Source organism: Bos mutus, chromosome 25 (assembly GCF_027580195.1).
Source record: "Bos mutus isolate GX-2022 chromosome 25, NWIPB_WYAK_1.1, whole genome shotgun sequence".
In the NCBI taxonomy this organism is placed as follows: domain Eukaryota; kingdom Metazoa; phylum Chordata; class Mammalia; order Artiodactyla; family Bovidae; genus Bos; species Bos mutus.
The window spans coordinates 39,003,335-39,015,377 of NC_091641.1; the positions used below are offsets into that span (position 1 = coordinate 39,003,335).

The 12,043-nt window shown below is 48.9% G+C and overlaps 1 protein-coding gene across 1 annotated transcript in view; it reads left to right on the forward strand.

The window, feature by feature from the left end:
* The first annotated feature begins 3,145 nt into the window (after positions 1–3,145).
* TRAP1 (TNF receptor associated protein 1) overlaps positions 3,146–12,043 on the forward strand; it is a 49,059-nt gene continuing 40,161 nt past the window's right edge. The window contains exon 1 of the mRNA XM_070362529.1: positions 3,146–3,277. Coding sequence (XP_070218630.1) covers positions 3,202–3,277 — 76 coding nt within the window. The 5' untranslated portion in view covers positions 3,146–3,201. The remainder of the gene's footprint in view (positions 3,278–12,043) is intronic.

Genomic DNA, 12,043 nt, shown 5'->3' on the forward strand with positions numbered 1-12,043 from the left:
CGGCTTCTATTCCACAGGTTCGCTGTGAGCTCTGGGGTACCCTGGCGAGACGGGCACTGTGGTACAGCATAGCCTCTTGAGCATCACTGACAGTGGTAGGTGGTCACAGGTCCTCACAAAGGACCATGTGGCTACTTTGGCACCAGAGAAGAAAGGATGACAGTGTCAGTCAATGAGAGTAGCCACAGCTTCCAGCTCCCGGTGTAGATGACCCCTGACCCACCTCCCACCTGATGCCTAGAGAGCGCTTAGGTGTGGAAAGGGGTTTAATGTCTGATCATGGGTCCCCATGGCTTGTAAACTTTTTATAGTGGTGATATATAAGCAGATTGATGATATGGATCCAATAAAGGGTCCTCGAGGAAGGTGGTCATATTTAGGGAATGTTGCAAGTGAGGTGAGGGCCCTGCGTCCCACAAGTCATTCAGGAAACTGTCCAGAGAGAGGATACTCCCGGAAAGGATGGCAAGGGGCCTGTGGGGTCCTTTCTGAGCCCATGCAGGCTCCCCTCACACCTGGGCACAGGGTTGGGGCCACAGAAGACTAGCGGTAAGGCCACAGAAGAGGGCTGCCTCATGCCACTGCACGGAGAGGGAGAGTCCTGGGGATCAGATGCCAGCACCGCAGCTGTGCTCCCAAAGCCAAGAGATGTAGAGAAAAGAGCAGGGGGGCCCAGGGGGCCACTCCGGAGGCACTCAGAGCTGACAGGAGCTCAGCCACCAGAAACGGGATCACCCGTGAGAGTCAGGTCTCCACCCTCGAGAGCACAGGGGACTATCGGGTTCCTGGGGGGCTGCTTCTCACTGTTCCCCGCCCTCCAGATACTTGAGTTCTGAGCTGTGGTTTCCTGGGCGAGGAGGAGGGGTCCTCATGTGGGAAGCGGGCAGTGGGTGGCATCGAGCCGCAGACCCTTTCCCCTGGGAATGAGCACGCCTGCTGCCTCCAGCTGATGTTCAGAGAAGCACCGGGTCTGTCCACTCAGGAAATGTTTATTGATTGGCTCCTGAGCAGCGACAAGTGAGGCAAGGTTCAAAGATGGGTCCAGCTGGTCTCTCCGTCAGGTCGAGGATCGCAGGCCGTTCCACTGTTGAGGAAACACGCGATCCTCTAGTGCCGTGTGTCCCGAGGGACAGTGCTTCCATCTCAAGCTTAACGTGCGTGCAGATAAATTATCCGGGATCTTGCTAGCATCTTGATTCTTACTGATGGATGGGAGCGTATGTCAGAATTTCCTTCTTGTCTGAATAATATTCCACTGTACGTATAGAGCATATTTTGTTTACCCATTCATCAATCAATGGACACTTGGGTTGCTCTCACCTTCTGGCTATTGTATTGAATAAAAATGCAGTGGGCATTTTTCATGGCCCTCAGCTTACCCCTAGGAGAAGGCAGTGACTTCTGTGAAAGGAGTGAGCAGCCTCACAGTGGCCACAATGATAGAGAGATCAAGGGGTCTCCCTCTGCCTACCACTCCCTCCATTCCTCTCTCTGCTCTCCCCAAGCGACTCCCCACCGGTCTCCATCAATTCAACTCAAGTACCTCTGCCTCTACTCATTCTTTTCCTTCTTCCACTTCTCTTACTTGCGTAGGGCCTGAAATCTGATCATGACCTCCTCAAGACTGGCTTGGATCCCTGGGCACTTTAAAAAGCCACAGTTCCCTGGGTTACCAGAGGACTCAGTATCACAAAGATCTGTGACTAAGGGTATGTCTCTGAAGGCCACAGGCCAAGAGAGGACAGAGGGGCCTGGTAGGTGTGTCTGGAACCCAATAACTTTGCCCTGGGTCCCGCCTGTCTTGGCAGAGGCCGGCCCACCCCCCCCACCCCATCCCCACCACCAACTGAAGCCTAGGTTTCCCTCCTCCCTTTGCTAAATACCACTTCCTCTTTCTGTAATAAGAGGGCTCCCCAGGCTAGATCTATTGCCCCATCGACCAATGTGTCAGCACTTACCAGAGATGGTTGCCTGAGTGGAGTGAACAAGACATGAAATGTGAGGCGGAGACCCCTCCGTTCAGTGACTTCCTGGGAACCCTATGTCTGGGACTAGCTGTGTGTCTGGAGTGTAGCGAGGGAGGGATCAGGCAGGGATCAGGTTATGCAGGACTGAGGCTGAGGGAGGATTTTGGAATTGATTATGTGCAGGGAAATCCTTGGAGTGCCCTGACTGAGGAGTCTACCATCAGTGGCTGTGCAGAGAATGGGGGCGGGGCGGCGGTGTCAGTGTGGAGGCTGCTGGAGTCTCCAGGTGAGCAACCTCCGGCTCTTCCATCCAGATGGGCCTACCTCTTCAAGGTTCCCCTTCTCAGCTGCTTAAGCCTGGAACTTGGCAATCATGCTTGACACCTTCCTCGTGTTAAGTATTCCCCGTCACATCCCCTCCCGCGCGGCCTCAGCTACGTCCAGGCCCCACTGGAGGACACTCTCCCAGCTCCTGTCCTTTGCAGATCCTGTCACAATCTCAACTCGTTTCTGTGCAGTTATTTACCACTCGTTTGTGGCAGCCAGTCTTCAGTGTACCTCAGTCATCAGGGGGCCGCCTGAGCCCCACTTCAGGCGTTGCCAGAGAAATCTGCGTTTTACGTGGCTTGGAGCTCTGTGACGTTGACGGTCCGAATCCGCAACCAAATTCACCTCCAGGAGGGCAAGAGAATTGGAATGAATGCATAAGCCCAGTTTTGCTGGTGGGCCTTGGCTCCAGAGTTTTGGTGTAAGCGAGCCAAGCCCGAAATTCTCCTTTTTCACACTTTTTAGCTATCTGGCCTGACTTGGTTGGAAGAGACTGACTTCCAGCAGTCTGGACCAGAGGCCGGGGACAAAGACCCCGAAGATGTTAGCTGCTTCTGCCGCGGAGCCGCTTTTTCACGCTGTTCGCGGAGGGTGCGAATATCTGCACCCGGTTTCTGGGACGCACATACGGAGGCCCAGTTGCGGGCTATTGCCCGGGCGGCCCCGCGCGAACGGCCGTCGCCCTTGACAACGCGACACAAGGTCGTGGGGGTCCCGCCCCCAGGCCCGACTGTCCCCGCGCGGGCCGGCCGCGCCCGAGCCACAGAGGGTCCCGCCCACCCGCCGGCGCAGACGGCGGACGGGCACCCGGGCGCGCGCAGTGACGTCACCGCGCCGCGCCCGGAGAAAGCCCCGCCCCGCCCCCGCCCCCGGCGCGCGTGGCTGTCCGGGACGCCGGAGGAACGACATGGCTCGGGAGCTGCGGACGCTGCTGCTGTGGGGCCGCCGCCTCCGGGCGCCCGCGCTGGCGGCTGCCTGCGGAGGTGAGGGCGACCGGACAAGGGCGGGTGGGAGGTGAGCGGGGGCGGGGACCCGCGGAGCCTCCGGGTCCCCACAGCCCCTATTCTCTGTGGGACGCGCGGTGGCGGCTCTCCCTCATGCGGCGCGGGAGGTTCTGTGAGGCTTATGCTCCCAGCGCGCGGCGAACGCTGAGCGCTCGGTGCGTCCTGGGGGCACCTGACTCGGCCCGAGCTGCGGGTTTCTCCGGAGGTGACGGGGTTGAGCCCGTGCCCGCGTGACTGCCTACAGTAGAGGCTGGTCAGGCCGGGTTGAGGCGGAGAGGCCGCCGGCAGGTTCGGGGAGTTGAAACCAAAGGGCGCGTGTGCGCTGGCAGCGGGCTTCACTCGGGGGTTACCTCAGACCCTTGGCTGCGCTCGGTTCCTCCCCTCCCCCAAGTGGAATGGCCCCTTGTCCCATCGACACACCTGAGGGCCCGCTCGGCCCGGCGCGCGGCGGCGAACCAGAAAACCGGCCCCGGGCCCTCGCGCAGCCCCGGACTCTGGGGTTGTTGACCTCCGTAACCCAGGGCTTGAAATTGGGAGGTGCTCAAATCAATGTTGGAAAAAAACCCATGACCGCAGTCCCTTCTCTCACTCCCCACTCGGAAGTCACGGCGGGTGAACGTCTTGGCATTCCTTCCTGGTTCTGCACACAAACAGTTACACACGTATAAATACACACATCTAACGATTTTTACGTAAAAAGGCCTAAACCGTTTATGCTTTGTGCTACAGATTTTTTTTTTTTAAGCTCCAGGATGGCTTACACATGTTTTCTGTTTGTATGTATCAGTTTACGACTTTACAAGGCCGCGTAGTATTCTGTGTTACGGACTACGTATCATCGTTTACTTAACGTTGTGCTGTTGGCGGACGTTATAAAGATGATTTCGAGGGTTTGGTTTGATTGGCGGGTTTTGGGTTGTTTTGGTGGTATTTTTTTTTTTTTTTTGCTCTGGTCATTACGGTGCTATTTAGAATGGGCGAGTATTTAATCTTTGTGACCATGCATGGCATTTATTTAGAATTACAGAATTAGAATTTTAGAATTGATGGTTCACAGCGTGTGCATATTTAAAATGTTAACTGATGTTGCCAAATTACTGTCCAAAAAGGCTTAAGCAATTTATATTTCCATTAGCTGGGAACGAAACCACCTATAGCAAAGCATCTTCTCCAGCACTGGGTATTAGCTCTTTTCCAAACTTGTATTATATCTTGTTTAACTTATATTTGCATGGGTGTTTTCGTCTGTTTTACAGCTTTTTCTGTTACCTGAGTTTAAAATGTTGCAGTCTCTTTTTTTAAACAATGATTTTTGAAAATATCATACATTAACAGATAAGACAGCTGTAGTTTTTATTACTGTTACTTGTATCCAACACCTTCCTTCTTTTGGTGTTTATTTCCTGTTTTACCAGAGTATACCCTTGTGTTAGTTTTGCAGAAAAAGACAATGGGTTGTATATTCTTAAAGCCCCACCGTGTCTAAAATTATTTTTATTTTTCCCTCATACTTGTAGTTTGGATGGGTATTGCATTCCAGGTCAAAATAATTTCCTTCAAAGACTGATAGTTCTCTATTGTCTTCTAGCATCTTCATTAAAGGGGAGCAGTCTTGTCAGTTTGATTCTTGTGTTTTTTGGTAGCTGACTTGTCTCTCCACCCTGCTGCCCTTGGGAGAGAAAGAAAGAGATTTTCTTTTCTTTTTACTCCTCATGTTCTAAGATGTTCTGATCATGTGTGTTTATAATTCATTCTTTGTACCATTCTTTTTCTAAAATTTATTATGTATTTACTTCGGTAGCACTGGGTCTTTATTGCGGGGGGCGGGCTTTCTCGAGTTGCGGTGAGCGAGGACTTCTCACTGTGGTGGCTTCTCTTGTGGAGGTTTTAAGTGTGCAGTTTCAGTAATTGTGGTGCAGGGGTTTAGTTGCTCCGTGGCATGTGGGATCTTCCTGGACAGGAATCGAACCTGTGTCCCGTGCATTGGCAGGTGGATTCTTAACCACTGGACCACCAGGAAATCCTGTATCATTCTTACTCTTTTGGTTGGCATTGCCAAAACAAGACTGTGAGGCAGCCACAGTAAGAACGGTTGGTGCTTAAGTTAACTTTTCTATTCTCTACCATCTAGAGCCTTGCCTGGCATTGGCATTTTTCTTCACAAGAGTTCAGGTAGACTTCTGGAGTTCCAGGCTGTTTTCAGAATGTGGGGAGTCACTTGCCAAATTTCCCTCTCTCAGTAAAGCAGCTGTGTGTGTGGCTAATTTAACATGACGATAAAGGTTTTGATGGTTAACTGCTTAAACTCTGAATGGCAGTACCATCTGTATAGGGTGCTGGGGCTTAGAGCCAGCACCAGAGAAGCCTGTAGACAGAGGAGGGATCTGTGGCCTGCTGTCCAGAGGCGCCAGGCGGTCTTTAGTCCATGGGGCACTTGGTTAGGATGAGGGGCCTGAGTGGTCTGCACTGTCCTGCAGAAGAGCAGACCAACCCAAATGTAATAGACGAGCAAAGACCTAATTAGTTTCTGGCGGAGGAATTGATCAGAACTAAGAAGGAGGATCCCCAAGCTTCTTGCTCCTCCTGGGCATACGGCTTCAGGCTGCAGGAGGTGGGAAGTCGGGGTGGTGAGTAACCACTGAAGGGAAAATGAACAGTTCTCGCTCCCCAGTGTCAAAATACCAGGTTATAACGGGACAGAGGAGGGACTGTTTCAGAGACTGTTGGTGCTCCTCTCAAACCGGGATACCAGCTCAGGATCTGTGAAAATGTGTCCACTTCACTCTGAGGTGAGATGCTCAAGTTCAAAGCCAGAGGATTTTCCTCTCCTGCATTCTTGGTACCTTCAGTGCAGCAGCTAGATATTTTTTCTTTCTTTTTGAAAAATTTAATTATTTATTTTGACTGCACTGGGTCTTCACTGTGGCACGTGGACTTAGTTGCAGCATGTGACATTCCCCAACCTGGGGAAGTCCCCAGCTCCCTGCGTTGGAGTGCGAAGTCTTAGCCACTGGGCCACCAGGGAAGTCCCCTAGAATTTTTCTCAAACACACTCTAATCACTCTTGGTACAGAACACTAGCGTTTTGCTAGGAAGCTGCTGGTTGCTTAGTCCACGCAGAGATTTACCTGTAGTTCTGTAGCACTTAGTAAAGGTAGATTTCCAGATGTTTCTGCTATCACTGGTTATATCTGCTAAAGCCACTAGAAATTAAAAGTGATGAAAGTTGTAGCTTGGAGAGCCAGTATCTACTTGGGCACATTATTTCCACCTGATTTTTGTTGCTCAGAGATCAGGTAAATTGAATTTAGGAGTACCTGAGTCGTGGGTGTAACTAATTTTGAAAGAATGGCTGTTATTTAACAGCTGTATAATCAAGAAACATGATTAGGATATTAAGAATTAATTTTGAGATAGCCAAAATGAATACCATATTTGAAAGGAACAAGCTGTGGTAAAGAAGGTGGCGCAGTGGTAAAGAATTCACCTTCCAATGCAGGAGAAGCAGACCTGGGTTCGATCCCTGGGTCAGGAAGATCCCCTGGAGTAGAAAATGGCAACCCACTCCAGTATTCTTGTCGTGGAGAATCCCATGGACAAGAGGAACCTGGCGAGCAGGCTACAGTCCAGGGGGTCAAAAAGAGTTGTGCGTGACTACATGCATGCGCGCACGCACACATACAGCAACACTGTTGAGGACAGAATAGTTGGTGCGGGTCTTCCTAAAGAGCCAGGGTAGGGAGGTGGCGGGCATGTGCTGGGAAGGTGGAGTGAGCAAAGCATGTCCTGTGCTCCTTCTGAAGTTTGCACACACCGACATCCCAGCATTTTCAGAGTGGCGTCCTGGGGGGATTTTCCATGAAACTTACTTGTAGAGTAGTAAAACATTTCATTTCAACCTTTGTGATGAGAAGTTTTTCTAAAAGACTTAATCACAGCATAACAGAATCTTTCTTTGATATTTTCAGGGTCATTGTGAATGTTAATTTAGTGTCTTCTGTTGTAACAACAGACCCCTGCAGGACCGCTGGGCTGTGACAACTCCTCTGTCTGTAAAACGTCCCACCCTGAAACTGCGTCCTGAGTGTTTCTGTTTTTAGCCTCTGTTACTCTTTTGAACTTGCCAGGCCTCTGGAGCTGTGTTCCCTGCTACTCTCCGTTTTCAGGTGAGGGTTGGAAAGCTACATCAAAAATTTGTTAGCGAATTTTTTTTTTTTTAAAGGAGAGGAGAATTCTAGGTGGGAACAGGATATTCTTGTTTAACTGAAGCTCAGTATGTGGATTTTATGTGTTGTATTTTGGCTGTTCAGAAATGCCCTTCCCTTTTGGTTTTGTTATGTTTCTTTGGATTCAGGAGTTGATGTTTCTTGATAGTGTTAGTATTGCTTAGTAGTGAATGATTAGAACAGGTCATCGGAGAAGGCAATGGCACCCCACTCCAGTACTCTTGCCTGGAAAATCCCATGGACGGAGGAGCCTGGTGGGCTGCAGTCCATGGGGTCGCTAGAGTTGGACACGACTGAGCGACTTCACTTACACTTTTCACCTTCATGCATTGGAGAAGGAAATGGCAACCCACTCTGGTGTTCTTGCCTGGAGAATCCCAGGGACGGGGAAGCCTGGTGGGCTGCTGTCTATGGGGTTGCACAGAGTCGGACACGACTGAGGTGACTTAGCAGCAGCAGCAGAACAGTTCATGAAACAGTAAGAAATAGTGAAAATATTCAGGAGTGCTAGAGATAAGAACTAGAAAATTTTAAAGGAAAGAAATCTTTATTTGATATATACATAGAAAGTGAAGAGCTTTCTGTCTAGAATATTGATACACTTTAAACAGGACTTACCTCAAGTGGTTACAGAACTTAAGAAACAAAATTTAGTTGTGAATAGCTAACCTGAGATATCTGGTGAAATTTGAGAGATAATGGAACCATCCAAACCAACTTACTGAAAAGCAGAGAATTTCATGGTTACGAACATAAAGCATAAAACTGTGGTAAAATAGTTGTGGTGTTATGGAAAAAAAGCCTGAGGCTGCATTCCAAAGAACTTCGTTTTTTCCAGTATTGTATTTTCCCTTTTTGGGAGAGGGTTAATTCTCCTTCTCTTTGATGTGGAAGTACCTTTAGTTTGCAGAATTTTAAACTTTACAAGTAAATTTATTAATTTTTCTTTTTATAGAATCTGAAGCTTTAACTTAGAAATATTAGGTTGATATTAGATGAGTGAATTTCAAATGTTTTTGTCACGTTTTCCCAGTAAGAAATGCATTCATATCATGACCTGTACAAATACATGTACATACTTAGCTGAAAGAGTTTTGTAAATACTTAACCGTATTATCTTTGTGTTCTTTTTAAAAATTTTTTATTATAGTTTTATTTATTTATTTATTGGTCGTGGTGGGTCTTCACTGCTCTCTGGGCTTTTTTCTAGTTGCAGCGAGCGGGGGCTCCTCTCTGGTTGGGGTGCACAGATTGCTCACGGCGGTAGCTTCTCTTGTTGCGGAGCACAGGCTCTAGGGCCAGCGGGCTTCAGTAGGTGTGGCTCACGGGTTTACGTGCTCTGAGGCAGGGGGATCTTCCCATATCAGGGATCGAACCTGTGTCTCATTCGTTGGCAGGCAGATTCTTTACCACTGAGCCACCGGGGAAGCCCTATGCATTCTTTTACTTTCTGTTTCATTAAACAAACAAAAATTCTGACCTAGCTCACTGAATTGGCTTCATAACCAGCAGTCTTGACCTGCATTCTGAGAAACAGTGTCCTGTGGCTGTACCGTCCGAGGAAACGGTGCGTGTTTATCCAGGGCCTGTGACCTCAGACTGTCACGGCCACTGCAGCATGTGCCCTGCAGTGTGGCAGCATCAGTTCTGCACACACCCCCACAGTGCCTGCAGTGGGCCTGGGACTGCCCGGGTGCTGTGGGCACCCAGGAGACGAGATGGGCAGGAGTCTTGGCCTCTGCAGTGCTGCCCTGGAGTGCGGTCAGCGCGGACGGGAACGCGCTATGGGGATGTCACACGATAAGCCCCGTGAAGAGAGCAGAGTGGGAAGGGGATCCCAGTAGGAGGGGCAGTCGCGGGGGGCCTCACGAGCAGGGTGGCATGTAAGCAAAGCCTGGGAGGAGGTGAAGGTGTCTGGGAAAGGACGTTCCAAGCAGAGGGAGCAATCGAGGCCAGGGCCCTGAGACAGGACTGGGCTGGCGAAGCGGGGAGACAGCCCGGGGGACAGCCGGGCGGCCAGGGCCGCACTAGGGGCACTCTTGAGCAAGGGGGTTAGCGTCTCGCCATTTTCCTCAACTGCACAGGGAAGATGCAGGCAGTTGGTAAGAGGAGGTATGGAGTTAGAGTTCAAGCTAACGTCATAGCAGTGTCCTGAGAAACCTGCTTTCTGTTTTTATTAGTGAGAAGGTAGTGATGTTTTCCATCACAGCCTGGAACAATGAAAAATCTTCCGTCTGGACTCTCAGCTCACTGCGCAGTGGCTTGAAAAAAAGTCTGTGTGGCAAAGGTTTGTCCACACCCCGCTTCCCTCAGGAAAGAAGAGGGGCTGCCCTGGGCAGGACCCTGTGCACTCAGCCCCTCCCACTGTGCGCTTGCTGGGTCTTGATGCCCAGAGCCCTGGGGCCACCATGTGGCGCCCTTTCCTTCACTTCAGTCAGTTCAGTTCAGTCGCTCAGTTGTGTCCGACTCTGCGACCCCATGGACTGCAGCACACCAGGCCTCCCTGTCCATCAGCAACTCCCAGAGTTTCCTCAAACTCATGTCCGTTGAGTCGGTGATGCCATCCAACCGTCTCATCCTCTGTCGTCCCCTTCTCCTCCCACCTTCAATCTTTCCCAGCATCAGGGTCTTTTCCAATGAGCCAGTTCTTCACATCAGGTGACCAAAATACTGGAGTTTCAGCTTCAGCATCAGTCCTTCCAATGAATATTCAGGACTGATTTTCTTTATGATTGACTGGTTGGATCTCCTTGCAGTTCAAGGGACTCTCAAGAGTCTTCTCCAACACCACAGTTCAAAAGCATCAATTCTTTGGTGCTCAGCTTTCTTCATAGTCCAACTCTCACATCCCTGCATGACCACTGGAAAAACCATAGCTTTGACTAGACAGGCCTTTGTTGGCTAAGTAATGTCTCTGCTTTTTAATATGCTGTCTAGGTTGGTCATAACTTTTCTTCCAAGGAGCAGCCTCTTTTAATTTCAAGCCTGCAGTCACCATCTGCAGTGATTTCGGAGCCCCCCAAAATAAAGTCTTTCACTGTTTCCATTTCTTCCCCATCTATTTGCCATGAAGTGATGAGACCGGATGCCATGATCTTAGTTTTCTGAATGTTGAGGTTTAACCCAACTTTTTCACTCTCCTCTTTCACTTTCATCAAGAGGCTCTTTAGTTCTTCTTTGTTTTCTGCCATAAGGGTGGTGTCATCTGCATATCTGAGGTTATTGATATTTCTCCCGGCAATCTTGATTCCAGCTTGTGCTTCTTCCAGCCCTGCGTTTCTCATAATTACTCTGCATAGAAGTTAAATAAGCAGGGTGACAATATACATTGTTGATGTACTCCTTTCCTGATTTGGAACCAGTGTGTGGTTCCATGTCCAGTTCTAACTGTTGCTTCCTGACCTGCATACAGATTTCTCAGGAGACAGGTCAGGTGGTCTGGTATTTCCGTCTCTTTAAGAATTTTCCACAGTTTGTTGTGATGTAGTCAAAGGCTTTGGCATAGTCAATAAAGCAGAAATAGATGTTTTTCTGGAATTGTTTTGCATTTTCGATGATCCAACAGGTTTTGGCAATTTGATATCTGGTTTCTCTGCCTTTTCTGAATCCAGGTTGGAGATCTGGAAGTTCAAGGTTCTCATACTGTTGAAGCCTGGCTTGGAGAATTTAGAGCATTACTTTGCTAGTGTGTGAGATGAGTGCAATTGTGCAGTAGTTTGAGCATCTTTGGCATTGCCTTTCTTTGGGATTGGAATGAAAACTGACATTTTCCAGTCCTGTGGTCACTGCTGAGTTTTCCAATTTGCTGGCATATTGAGTGCAGCACTTGCACAGCGTCATCTTTTAGGATTTGAAATAGCTCAACTGGAATTCCATCACCTCCACTAGCTTTGTTCGTAGTGATGCTTCCTAAGGCCCACTTGACTTCGCATTCCAGGATGTCTGGCTCTAGGTGAGTGATCACACCATCGTGATTATCTGGGTCATGAAGATCTTTTTTGTACAGTTCTTCTGTGTATTCTTGTCACCTGTCCTTAATATCTTCTGCTTCTGTTAAGTCTGTACCCTTTCTGTCCCTTATTGAGCCCATCTTTGCATGAAATATTCCCTTGGTATCTCATTTTCTTGAAGAGAATCTCTAGTCTTTCCCATTCTGTTGTTTTCCTCTATTTCTTTGCATTGATCACTGAGGAAGGCTTTCTTATCTCTCCTTGCTATTCTTTGGAACTCTGCATTCAGATGGGTGTATCTTTCCTTTGCTCCTTTGCCTTTCACTTCTCTTCTTTTCACAGCTATTTGTAAGGCCTCCTCAGACATCCATTTTGCCTTTTTGCATTTCTTTTTCTTCACTTAACCCTCTCCTGATGGACCTTTAGGTTGTTTGCTAGCTTCATTCCTTTTTTTTTTTTAAGTCACTGCCAACAGTTTTTTACCCTTCACCAGTGCCAGCACAGCAGTACTTTATAAATGTTTGTCAGTCTGATAGTGAAAATGTTACTGGTTTTACTTATTTAAAAAA